The sequence below is a fragment of the Dreissena polymorpha genome, chromosome 1 (assembly GCF_020536995.1).
Source record: "Dreissena polymorpha isolate Duluth1 chromosome 1, UMN_Dpol_1.0, whole genome shotgun sequence".
Lineage (NCBI taxonomy): Eukaryota > Metazoa > Mollusca > Bivalvia > Myida > Dreissenidae > Dreissena > Dreissena polymorpha.
The window spans coordinates 13949344-13962478 of NC_068355.1; the positions used below are offsets into that span (position 1 = coordinate 13949344).

Genomic DNA, 13135 nt, shown 5'->3' on the forward strand with positions numbered 1-13135 from the left:
GGACCGGTCTTTGTTAACTGTCAACTTTTCGGGAATTTCTGGTTGACTTTCCTAATGGGGTTGGTCCATAACTATAAAGTCGCGCCAGTCAAAAATCATAAAAAGCGACATTTAAAGTTATGGTAGCCATAACTATAGGTACTACTACACAGAATGAACACAAGTTATCCATTAATTGACATATTTATCTTTATATACTTGGTCTTGTTTGCAAATATGGAGACACTTTAAGTAAACTGAGGATAAATCAATTATTATTGGGAAATGGATTAAGTTATTAACCGAATTTACTTTATTTAGTCTGGACTAAAATTTGTGTTCTTGCCAACTTGTATATTCATGTTGACATTAAATATAAAAACTTAACTTCAATTCGTTATATAAATTATAGTGGTATTTCCCTGTTTTAAAGCTTACAAACCTTTTCAATACAAATTAACCGAATAATCACTTGTTTTCATTTTAATTTATCACAAGATCTGATCTGTGCTAAACCGGAAGTATTTGGTTAACAGGGGAAGGTACTCATTCTGTAAAAGGGTTACACACAACCATACAATAACAATTTTTACTGCTCGGTCTGAGCAGCATAGGTCCCTGGAATACTGAGGTTATTGGTAGTTTTCAGCTTAAAAAGTGTTAAAATAGACGATTAAATTTAAATAAAGTACATATTGTTTTATGGTGGTTGGTGCAGAGTTCTTACTTAATGCAATGCGACTATAAATGCAAATAATAAATCGTTCGTTAATTGTTATTTACAATCATATATGTCTAATCATATGAACACATACGAACAGATGCATTTTCTTTCGCAATACAAAAATGTTAACGAGTCTCTTATTTATCTCAATTAGCGGATATGTGAAGAATAAAAGATCTTTAACCAGTTATAAAACACAAGTGATTGATTAGAATAGAGCACGGAGCGTATATTGGTCTCATCTAGAGTCCGTGGAATAGAGATATATAAAAGAATCGTGGATTTTATCAGTCAAAATATATAGAAAAAATAAATTACAGAATTTTTAAACATACATTTTGCATATTATGATGACTTTTATATTTTTCATAATGGTTTTTGTAAATGTATAATGTAAATTTTGAAGTACATATCATAAAATGTATTCCAAATGATTGTTTAACATACACGTGATCAACGCGAATGTTTTTTTAAAAAACATAATTGGCTTGGTGATGATTTTTTGTACAATTTTGAAAATAATAACTTAGCAGTCAGAAAGAATACATTAATAATGTCAACCCGTCTTAAATATTTTTTACAATCAAATGAACCATGATGAAAACATGTAATCTATTTTTTTTAATTTAATATACCTATTGTTTTATGCATTCTCATTTTCCAATAAAATCGCCTTTTACTTTACTTTGACAAGTAATGTTTGTGGTAAAACAATGATATTCATTATGCAATATACACAATCGAGTACCACATTGATGGGCCAGGCGTTCCTTAAACTAGCTCCTAAAACTGTTTATGGGGATAGAAGCATATTTGTGTTAAATTGAACAAAGCAAGATAAGAAGAAACTCAAAGTACATATGAGCCGCGCTCTGTGAAAAGAGGCTTTAATGCATGTGCATAAAGTGTCGTCCCATATTAGCCTGTGCAGTCTGCACATGCTAATCAGCGACAACACTTTCCCCATAACTGGATTTTTGCAAAGAATAAACTTTCTGTAAACGAAAAAAATACCATTAAAACGGAAAGTGTCGTCTCTGATTAGTGGCGACACTTTACGCACATTCATTTAACCCCCTTTTCACAGAACACGGCCCATATAATAAGCCGTGTTTCAATGGGGCACACAGTCATGCCTTCCTCGCATTCCAATTATTGCTGAGACAGGAGTTTTAAACCTGTTTATGGAACTTTTACTTTTGTCATAAACGATTGAAATTGACATTTTATGTTGAGAGAGTGGAGTTACACGTAGTTACATGGTGGTTTACCTTATGTTCAAGATATTTTAAAAGCCACCACTCACAATGGCAACGTTATGGCTCAGACTGTGACGGGCATCATTACACTCGGACGGACAGGTTATTTTTTTACGCCTTCTTCGCAGGGTGGGTAGGGGGCATAAACACTAACATCTACTGTTGTTCAAGTAGTAGTCGAAGCACATTGCTATACACCTTATACGTACACAGTCAACTTCATCCTACTTAAACTGATGAAACTAAAATGTCAATGTTTAAGATAATGCTGATTTAATCGGCATGGTGTTATTAAAAGCATAACAAGATATAGATTTGTTACATTTAGCCATGTTTGTTCTAGAATTAGCAGGTTTGGGTTTTACTATGATTCAGATTGTAGTAAGTAAATCAAATGGTTCCACAACGCGTTTTTTTGTAATTTTTTTATTTATTTTATGTATACATACCGTATATCCACATACTAATGGTCATGTACGATTGTTTTGAATGCACATGTATTCAAATACTATTACCCGGTATTGCAAATCTACATAATTCATGAAGCTGAGAGTATAATTTCATAATGCCTACCGGTACACCGTATTCAAACTGATAACACAATGAAGATATCGCTCAACTCAACTTCAGATACGATAACAGTGTACTTGTTTGAATCTTGTGAACATCGTGCATGGTTTGTAAATATTGTTCTGTCAATGGTTAAGGTCAACTCATAAAACGCAAGTTACAAAAGTTGCATCTATCAGATGTATAAGATCAAACGTGTCCGTGGATATTTAGTGAGTTTTATTTTGTGACCGAAGTCTTTCAATAATAATCAAGTAAGTACTTTGCATTTCATTTAAGTGCATCTGAACATTGGAATAGAGCTTTTTAAGTATTCGCAATGTTCACCTTTCTGTTTGCTTTGTGACGACTGCCAAATACATTCGCAATACGAAGGGAGTATCGACTTTTTTTTTCGCTTTCAATACAACATACGCGCACAAAAAAACTTGCGACATATACATTGTACCAACATAACATCTGAGCTACCTGTGTTATTGAGTAGGAATTTAAACAATACAAACTCATATGTATTTAAATGGTTCAAACAGTACATTAGAATTCATATAAGTTTCATGCTTAAACATACATAAAAATATCTTTTAAAGTGATATTATGGGCATTTTTCACTGGTGAATTGAGCTGAAAAGGATTAACAGGTGAAAAGAATAAGTTAAAATGTGGTAACTGACCAATTATCTACAACTCATCTTGCTACCAGTTGTTTATAATATATATATATGTATTATTTTCGATATTTTACATGACTCACCAAGTCCTCTAAGCCGAAATGATCCGTAAAACAAAATTGTGTCTTTGTGTCGTATGAACGAATCTGCATGAAAACTACATTTAGACTCCTTTGTACATCGAATCATTTCAGTTGTCAAAACGAAAGTACGGTTGATATTCAAATGGATTATTTTTCTATTTCCGGGATATTGTTTTAGTATGGTGATGCTGCATTAACAAATATAAGTGTATATAAAGTGAAAACACCAAAAATAAACAACGGTTGCGATAGAAACCTATATACTGTTAGATGCCCATCACTTTAATCCAACAAGGATACTTCAAGAAAAATCACTTTCCGTTTACTTATCTGAAAAGCGAAGACAGATTCGACTGAAGAACGATTGATGGAGCCCTAGATCTTGAACGTCCTTGACCCATCACCATGGTAACCTTGAGTACCGGCCTGCAGGCGCCAGTGCAAGCATTGATGCGTCCCTCAGTGTGGCTCCCATGCTGCAACCGACTGCACCAGTGGTCAGAAATGTTAGTAATAAGAACGCCCCAGTAAACGTTGGTGAAAAATTCATTTTTAATGCAATTCATTTCTGCTTATATCTGTAAAACCATAATGAATACTTCGACTTTAGAATACCAGTCACTATCACCGGCGAAAAGTTTTTGTTACGTATTAATCTTTTAGTGGTTTCTCTTCGTGAAGCTGTTTTCATCCAAACCAGTATGCACCAAAGATGTGAATTACATAATTATACTTTTTTTTACTTATAAGTTTGTATTGTGTTGGTTCCGGAAAGGTCAAAAGATCGGTATATATGCACTAGAAACATTCTATCAAATAACCCATACATCAATTAATTGATTAACAGTTCTTTAAAACGGGGAAAAAATGACCCATACGTTTCATAAAAATTTTAATACTGCAGCACAACTTTGTAACACATTTCAGATGGAATGTTTCCTGTTCTTCAAATGAGCTAGTAGATGCGATACTTGAAGCTATCAGGTCCATACAACGAGAGAGCACAGAAACCTGGGATGTTCACAAGGTAGACCGCCATGCACTGGAGCTCTATGTTATTGGTCGAACATGCACACGAGCGTATGGAATAATCCTTTAATTATTTCTCTACAGCATATCCGCATGGATGGCAAAACTTTTGTAATTAACTTCATGTAAACAGATGAACATGTTTCTGTCAAAGATTGCGCTTATCATATATCCATAGGAGTCTTATTGTCTACAGTACTCCCGATTTTGATTTTTTTCTAAAGACAGTATATGAAATGTATCTTAGTAAGATGGCACACGAACAAGTGTGTGTCCATTTTTTTAATATTAGCATTTTGTTTTCGTGTACTAAAGTAAACCTTATTGCTCCGAATTATGATGTTTTCTTTGTGTGCAACCCTTCGATGAAGCGGCATACCGAATATCAGTCGCACTGCCCGTCCGTCAAATGTCAACAAATATAAAACGATGTGCCACATGTAACACATGTTTCCATACCGCAATGGTCAAGGTTGAAAGCACACGCGGAGTAATGCAGAATCTATTTCCTGTCTGTTTCTATCAAAACATGTCTTATTTCGATACGCATCAACAAAAAAAACTTGAGTCAACTTATGCAAGTTCTTCAATAGTGAGTATACATGTATACATCAAACATTTCATACGTAGCGTAACTATTAACTTGACTGAATTTATGGAATACTTTATTATTTAATATTAGACATCCAATATTTAGGTGTGCAGAGAGACAGGGTTCATGCGTCTGTTTGTGTTCACAAGGCTCGAGTGGTTGGACGTAATAGAGATATCGCCGTGTGGGGAACACTCCTACCAGGTGAGGGTCTATAGAGATAGAGCCGTGCGGGGAACACTCATAACAGGTGAGAGTCTGTAGAGATAGTGCCGTGTGGGGAACACTCATACCGTGAAGTTCTTTAGAGCTAGAGCCGTGCGGGGAACACTCATAACAGGTGAGAGTCTGTAGAGATTGTGCCGTGAGGAGAACATCCCATAACGGGCATGGTTCTACAGAGATAGAGCCGTTCGGGGAACATTCGTTAAATGTGAGGGTCTATAGAGATAGAGACGTGCGGGGAACACTTTTACCGGGTATGGGTCGATAGAGATAGTGCCGTGCGGGGAACAATCAACCCAGGTGAGGGTCTATAGAGACAGTGCCGTGTGGGAAACACTCATACCAGTCAGGGTCTATAGATATAGAGCCGTGCGGGGAATATTCATAACAGGTAAGGGTCTATAGAGATATCACCGTGCATGGAACACTCATACGGGGTGAGGGTCTATACAGATAAAGCCGTGTGGGGAACTTTCTATCCAGGTGAGGGTCTATAGAGATATAGCCGTGACGGGAACACTCATAACAAGTGGGGGTCTATAGAGATAGAGCCGTGCGGACTTATACCGGGTATAGTGCTGTGCCGGAAACAATTTTACAAGGTGAGAGTCTTTAGAGATATCTTCGTACGTGGAACACGCATACCAGGTAAGTGTCTATTGGGTCTATAGAGATAGCGCCGTGTGGGGAACGCCTTAAACATTTGTGGGTCTTTATAGTTAGTGCCGTGCTGGGGGACATCTCATATTATGTGCGTGTCTATTGAGATAGAGCCGTGTGGGGAACACTCATACCAGGTGAGGGTCAATATAGATAGCGCTTTGCCGGGAACCCTCATAACAGGCGAGGGTGTAATGGGATATCGCCGAGCGGACAACACTTCTAGCTGGAGGAGGGTCTATAGAGATAGCGATGTGCGGGAACACTCATTCCATGTTACGGTATATAGAGATACCTTCGTGCGGGGAATACTCATATCAGGTGATTTTCTTGAAACGCGAGAGTATTTGGAAAGCGATTAAAGTAATAATACCTGTAAATGATTATGACTAATAAACTGGTACAAATGGATACGAGATTATTATAGAGAATGCGACAAATTTACCCGCCAAAACAAGGTTGGCATGCGAATATTATTGTTCATTTGTTGTCCTGTTTGGTATTTCCGTCGTTCTTGAATGTTGTTGTCGAAATGGCGACTTTAAAAACTGCCAATACAGCATTTGAAAAGATAGTGCTGCCAACAACACACCAACCGACAAAAAGGCGCCAATTCAAAAACGGTTACGTTTGTCACTTTTTTTGAGTTCTTGTTTGATTTGTGTTGGCAACATTTAAACCCGCCAACACACCAGAAAAATATGTCAGCAATAAAGCACAGTGTTTGTATTAGATATATTTATTGTTAATACACGTCTTTCGTTGTAGGTTGTCTCTTTTTCATCGGGCTTTCTACCGCTTTTCGTACCTTTTGCCTGCGTCATTAATCTGGTGAGATAATGATTTTATAACGCTACAAATCTGAATTGTATATAATGGCAAATAACAAACAAAATAAATATACACGAATGCTCGGTATTACGTGCTAATATGTATACTCGCTGGCTACAGCATAGTATCAAATTCTGCAGTTACTAATACATGTATATGTTAGTTGGGTGACGGCATTCGTATGTCACAAGTATAACTTTTAACAGACATTGTCTATATTTGTAAGTTTTGGTTATTTAAAAAGTGTTTGCTCCAGAATTGTGGACATTTTTTGTTATTTCTGAATAATTATTATAATTATCGGTTTAAAACATTGTGGTACGTGGGTATACGAAAATGGCCCATGCGGCACTGATTTTATTCTTACTTACAAGTAAATAAGGTGTTTTTCCTGTTGTCAAATACTGCTAATTGAAACACAGCTGACTTAAAACTGGGAGTATAATACTTGTTTTTGTTTCAGGCGTTATTCTGGGTTCCATTCTATGACATGCGCATTAACGAGCGCCGTACCGACCTCCTCCGTTCCAGCATCAACCTGCCGATCAGCCTGCAAGACTCCTAGCAGACCTCTTCACAGGTTGAACCGTTCACTGTACGGAATGTGAACAGCCGTCAATGTGTCATAAATTTGTGATGCATGTACAGTTACGCGTGACGACGTAGTATTATGTGCCATTTTTGTTAGATTTGTAAACAAAAGTGACTTGAAGATCATTCGAGAAGTCGGCATCCTGTTGAACTTTGCAGATATAGCCTTTGTTAATTTTCGATAATTGTGTTTATATCCATAACACAAGCATATGCAAACAAATGACAATGTTTCATTTAACATGTGATTTATATACGCCCGTGTTTTCAATAATTAAACGACTGCATGGCAATAATTAAGTGTCTTACACGATTTATTGCATGTAGAACGACAAACATAAAAAATAACAAGACGTTAATAAAATAACAACTTTCAAATCAGAACAATACTGTTAATTTAGCCGCGTTCTGGGAACGGAGCTTTCCTCGTGTAACTCTTTCAGTGCTGGAACAAAATTTTGATGGTCTTTGCAAACAGTTTGGATCCAGATGAGACGCCACAGAACGTGGCGTCTCATCAGGATCCAAACTGTTTGCTATTCTGATAGTATTCTTTGAACAAAATCGAAGAAAATGCTATTTTTAGAAATTCAGCAGACGAAATTTTAGCAGACGACAAATTTCCCAGCATGCAAAGGGTTAAAGGCTTATCTATGACCACACTACGCTCTTATGAAATTGTTCGTTATCAGAAAGAATACGGAAGAAACTGTTCGCACATTCAGTTAAGTTTTCCCAGAACTCGGCTCAATGAAAAATATTGTTAACTTATGATTAATAATATCACATCTATTATCATGTTCGGATAATTAGCCAATCATACTTCAGCCTGGCTACCTTGTGGCACGACAGGTACAACAGGTATACTATCCCTATGCCAAACATTGTCCAGTCGCACACCACGCACGCCAGAGCAAAGAAAATAACTTCTACGGAGCAATCCGCGCACCGGGATTCCCTTCCGATTGAAGATCCGGGCACCCAGCTTGTGTCGTTAATGGCACGTTCGCTACTTTGTACACTCGTTATTGCTTTCTTTGTTGTATTATGAAAGTAATCGATTGTAAAACCATTACCATTTGTTTGTACCGGTATTTTTGTTGTATCGGAGTCTTTTAGTTTCAAATTATGATGTGAAATAACTTTGTCGTGGGCATTAAAAGTATCAACATGTATTTGCTTCGAGTCCTTCCGATTATAAATTTCTCCTGTATTAGTGACATTCGTGTTTCTGTATAACAGCGTTGTAATTGTATAGATTTCGGCAGTCGCAGACCTGTCGTTCGAGAGCCCCATGTCGCTTTCTTTACCGTAAATTTCGCTGTTATTTCCTTGGATACGCGAACACGTGTTCCTACCGTAATCCGATACTGTCAAAAGCGACGTGGTCCATACAGTACCTAGTGTATAGCATATAAACATCTAAAAATATAAATACATTATTACATGTTGCGTCATGCTATTTTTTAATTCTCAATAATAGTGTTGTATTTTTAAATTCAAATGATAATAACGGTGGTTTATTTAACACGAGAACTTCATAGTAAGCTATATATGGTGTATACGAGAAAAATAAATCGTACCTGATATGTGCAATGGTTGACTTAAAGCAAGAGGATCGCATAACGGGTGCCAAGCTCAGCTGCGAAAGCTTGACAGAATGTTTTTTAGAGGTCACCGTGACCTTGACCTTTGACCTAGAGACCCCAAAATGGGTGAGGCGTGTAGAACTCATCAAGGTGCAGCGACATGTGAAGTTTCAAAGTTGAAGGTAGAAGCTCTTTGATTTTAGAGTCAATGTTAAAAACCTTAACAAAATGTTAGGGTTTTAGCATAACGCGGACGACACGACGACGGACACGGACACGACGAGCTGGCTATGACAATACCTCGGGTTTTCTCCGAAAACAGTCGAGCTAATAAAGAAATGAGGGTCAGTTCTAATGTGAATGCAATTCAGCGGTTTTGTTTCCCTCATATGCATGCCTTGAAGTATGCTTTTGTAATGTCTACAAGCAGTATATGTAAACTAGAAAGCTTTTCTCATATTAAACTACTAGTATATATTTATCCAGCATCTCATCTTCGAAATGACGATCTTAAAGTTGTATTTTTGCCCGTACCTGAAATAAGCCAGGCCAAGTTGGCGGCGATGGCGAAGCCAGCGATGGACATCTTGATCCGTGAGTCGCATTTCCGGGAGTCTCCGGCGTTGTCGTACGGTTCCTTCAGAGAGCTGAGCAGTACCGGAAGGCAGCCGCTCACGACGATGTATACCGGAACTATGTCACTGATAGGACATTTCGTAATGAACTCAGCGCCTGGTGTGATGATGCGTATTTTACAGAATAAGGTATACATGGTAAGCAAAAAATCAGTATTTTAACTACATAACAAACTTATTTCTTAAATCAGCTTTTCATTGAAATATATCTTAGATCTTAAGGTGGGTCTATTCTTCAATATTAAATGTCTATGTGCATGCAAAATGTAAATATGTCGTTTTTATCCTCGGAGAGGGTTCCCTATCCACGTTTATGTTTTCATATATGCTTACTACTGTCTGTACTAATTTTAATGTATGAATTTTTTAAGAGAAATCCTGGTTGGATAAGTTTCAAACTGATATATGGATACAACCCATACATCTTGGTTACTTTAAAATGACAAGTCGAATAAAAATACGCTTAGTTTTACCAAAAATCACTTTGGCAATTGAAAACCCAAGTCCGACAACTGCGAACATCAGTCTAAGGCAACCGCACCCTGCAAGGGAAACAATGCTGAATGATTGTGTTACAGTTAGTGCTTTCAAATAGCATATGAGTCGTGTTCTGGGAAAACTGGGCAAAATGCATGTGTGTAAAGTGTCGTACCAGATTAGCCTGTGCAGTCCTCACAGGCTAATCAGGGACGACAGTTTTCGCTTTAATGGTATTTTTAGTTTCAAGGAAGTCCCTCCTTACCGAAAATCGACAGTTTACGCACATGCCTTAAGCACAGTTTTCTCAGAACACGACTCATCTTATGCGGGCTAGGAAAGAGTACAACAAAAAAACGCGTATACATCGGTTTCCATGACAATTGGTTGTAAAGAAAATAAATGACCATTATTTTTTCTATAGCCAAGCGTTAATTTGGGCCATGAACTCGCACTTCTGTACTTAATGAAGATATATTTAAGAAATGTACTAATATACATGCATACATAGTAGGTTCAATAAACGATAACTCAATATTTAAGTTAGACAGATCCTTGTGATCTACAAATACGTTTAACTTATAGAAAATATGAGGTGTGTATTGATCAATAATTATCACAAAGGTTTACGATAATTTCCCATATTTAGTACCATGTTTTATCACGAACTCAGCGACATTTACCCATATTTATAATCACGTAATCGATTAGCGTTACATTAATCATTTCTATGAAAACTGCCAATGTAATAGAAGAACAATTGCATAATTATTGAGTTTTCATATGCAAAAAGAAATCTAACAAGTTACCGTATGTTTAGTTAAACCGCGAATAAGAATGGTACAACGTTTTCCATACACCCAAGAGTTTCAGATTCCGTATTATTTCGCCATAACAGTTCTATTGACTGCAGCGGTATGCCGAACCAGAGATTATCGATTCAATAACATTACTGGTAATTGGCCAAACGCCATGTATAATGTCCAAACGCCATGTATAATCAGCCTACGTGCATCATGTACAGGTATAAAAAACACCATAGTACATTCATTTGACTATGGTCAGCAGAAATAAGTACATTGGAGGATATATCACATTTTCATATTGTACTAATTGTTCAAAAAAGAAGATTTAACGTTTGTTTAAAGGGGCCTTTTCACAGATTTTGGCATGTGATTTTGAAGTTTGTCATTCAATACTTTATATTGATAAATGTAAACATTTGATCTAAAAAGCTCCAGTAAAAAATGAAGAATACAAAAAAAAAGTAGACCGCATCAGGGCTCGAACCACTGACCGCTGGAGTCCTGGAGTAAAAACCAATTAGACCGCTCGGCCATCCTGCCAAGTATACATGAATTTTTTATTTTTTTTTTTAAATCAGAGTTTATTTACAGGTCCTACCGGCCTCTTCACGAGGTCTTTAGGTTCGACCTGCCCCTGTGACCTTTCAGGAGATAAAAGTTGTTTTAAGTCAGAGTAGGTCAGATTTACCCCGGGTGTCCGGGTGTTTTGCCAAAGGTTTGTACTTTTAGTTTTAGTAGATTTCAGTGCACGCTGGCCAATGAGACCTTAATGTGCCCTGTACTGTATTGTTGGTGATGATTTTATGATTAGGTGTAGTGCTGTGTGCATGGGTAGTATAAATTTGTTTGTTATGTAGGAGTGTTCGGTGTATTGGTTTGCTTAGGGTGTTAGGTAGGTTAGTGTTGTGTGTATGTGGGAGTTATATAGGTGTGTTCGGTGTACTAGTTTGTTTGGGGGTGCTGAGTAAATGAGTGTTATGTAGTTGAGTGCTAGGTCTTATGGTGATTATGTATATGCGGTGTATACATGAATTACGTATTTTATACTTTATATAAGCAATCTTCGTAGTTTCACAAAATTTAACGACAACAACAGAACTTTCCAAAATTATTCAATCGTTTCGCGTTGCAACGCTTTATAATTTTCAGATTTTTAAATCGTCAAAAGATGCATATTATGGCTATATTAGACCATGGTAAATGTTCAGTATTACTGTTACCTCACAAATATCATAACTAACACGAAACTTTGCGAATTTGAAACAACTTTTTTCAATTTTGTCAATTTACCAAAACGTGAAAAGATCCCTTTAAACCATTTATGCGTAGTGGACTCTCCCGTCCTTCTAAATTGGATCAATTTATTTCCAAAATTAGGGATGTCTAGCATATTTATTTCTATATTTAGAGTATTTCTTACAGAAATTCCTTTAAGCAAACAGCGTAGACCCAGATGACCGCATCATGCGGCGTCTCATCTGGGTCTACGCTGTTTGCCAAGGCCTTTTTTCTAGACGCTAGGCATAAATGGGTTAATTTGTATAACAGTTATATTTACTTACTGATATTGTTATATATATATAATGCTAAGGCCATATGAATAAATAAGCTTCACAGTAATTGTGAACATCTTTTATACGACAACACAAAATAGTATATATATAATATGTTATATATAAAAAGGAGATTCACATAATAATAAAACGTCATTTACCCACTGCTCTACTCATCGAAGCGTCATCAAGCCTGTTCCGAGGCATTGCGTCGTCGGAATCCGCCGGAAGTGTGTTCCGTCCACACAGTTCACTCGTGCATTAGCTTCCTTCGAATGAAATCGCAAATATAAAACCGTGTGATCAACTGATTCATTCACATCTTTCACACCTGCTACCAACATCTGCGCACTTTATCAACTCAAAGGCAACAATGATTCACATGTTGCAATGGCGAACTAATGTTATTTTCCCTGTCCGAAGTGTTCGTGTATATATTGAGTATATATATATTGATTTAAACTGTGCTATAATTGAAGTCTGACCTTAATCAGTTTACGCCGAGTTCCAATATTGACATTGCAGATCAATATAATTGATCAGTCACTGTGTGTAAGCCACATGCTCGGCCAGGCGCATTAACTGCATGCCAGATCTGTGTTCTGTCATTGCTACCCGTACTCACAATTCAAATAAAATGAGTCGCGTTCTGAGAAAACTGGGCATAACGCATGTGCATAAAGTGTCGTCCCCTGTGCAGCCCGCACAGGCTAATCAGGGACGACACTTTCCGCTTTTATGACATTTTTCGTTTAAATGAAGTCTCTTCTTATCAAAAATCCAAATTAGGCGGATAGTGTCGTCCCTGATTAGCCTGTGCGGACTTCACAGGCTAATCTGGGACGACACTTTACGCACATGCAT

The 13135-nt window shown here is 37.1% G+C and overlaps 3 protein-coding genes across 7 annotated transcripts in view; 1 reads left to right on the top strand and 2 right to left on the bottom strand.

Moving 5' to 3' along the window:
- The window catches only part of LOC127871521 (rab5 GDP/GTP exchange factor-like), a 39914-nt gene extending 36500 nt beyond the window's left edge, over positions 1-3414 (bottom strand). Inside the window, exon 1 of one of the 3 annotated variants that reach the window (XM_052414558.1) lies at positions 2412-2540. The gene's annotated coding sequence lies outside the window, so the exon portion shown is untranslated. Of the gene's footprint in view, positions 1-421; positions 547-2411; positions 2541-3283 lie in introns of those variants that run through there. The other 2 variants (XM_052414550.1, XM_052414541.1) reach the window with 2 other exon arrangements.
- Positions 2576-8384, top strand: LOC127871785 (uncharacterized). Of its 2 annotated transcripts, none has more exons than XM_052414985.1 (6): positions 2576-2786; positions 3622-3789; positions 4211-4310; positions 5010-5108; positions 6558-6620; positions 7084-8384. In XM_052414985.1, the coding sequence occupies exons 2-6, from the start codon at positions 3689-3691 to the stop codon at positions 7183-7185; spliced, it is 465 nt and encodes a 154-aa protein (XP_052270945.1). In that variant the 5' UTR covers positions 2576-2786; positions 3622-3688; the 3' UTR covers positions 7186-8384. The 2 variants fall into 2 exon arrangements, with proteins under 2 accessions (XP_052270945.1, XP_052270951.1); XM_052414991.1 differs by having other exon boundaries at positions 2592-2638.
- Positions 7830-12775, bottom strand: LOC127871733 (uncharacterized). 2 transcript variants are annotated; one of them, XM_052414895.1, is made up of 4 exons: positions 12433-12775; positions 9909-9977; positions 9335-9532; positions 7830-8611 (listed from the first exon to the last, which is right to left on the bottom strand). In XM_052414895.1, exons 1-4 carry the CDS (start codon positions 12476-12478, stop codon positions 8007-8009), a joined length of 918 nt encoding a protein of 305 aa, XP_052270855.1. In that variant the 5' UTR covers positions 12479-12775; the 3' UTR covers positions 7830-8006. The 2 variants fall into 2 exon arrangements, with proteins under 2 accessions (XP_052270855.1, XP_052270861.1); XM_052414901.1 differs by lacking the exon at positions 12433-12775 and adding an exon at positions 10722-10820.
- Between the last annotated feature and the right edge of the window lie 360 nt (positions 12776-13135).

What these genes read in the sequence shown, in the direction of transcription:
- LOC127871785 (XM_052414985.1), top strand. Translation starts at nt 3,689, where the DNA reads ATGGTAACCTTGAGTACCGGCCTGCAGGCGCCAGTGCAAGCATTGATG. An exon ending in AAACCTGGGATGTTCACAAG is followed by an intron (nt 4,311 to 5,009) that starts GTAGACCGCCAT and finishes TCCAATATTTAG; the next exon opens with GTGTGCAGAGAGACAGGGTT. An exon ending in TTGCCTGCGTCATTAATCTG is followed by an intron (nt 6,621 to 7,083) that starts GTGAGATAATGA and finishes TTTTTGTTTCAG; the next exon opens with GCGTTATTCTGGGTTCCATT.
- LOC127871733 (XM_052414895.1), bottom strand. Translation starts at nt 12,478, where the DNA reads ATGCCTCGGAACAGGCTTGATGACGCTTCGATGAGTAGAGCAGTGG. An exon ending in AATTGCCAAAGTGATTTTTG is followed by an intron (nt 9,533 to 9,908) that starts GTAAAACTAAGC and finishes TCATCACACCAG; the next exon opens with GCGCTGAGTTCATTACGAAA. An exon ending in CTTGGCCTGGCTTATTTCAG is followed by an intron (nt 8,612 to 9,334) that starts GTACGGGCAAAA and finishes GCTATACACTAG; the next exon opens with GTACTGTATGGACCACGTCG.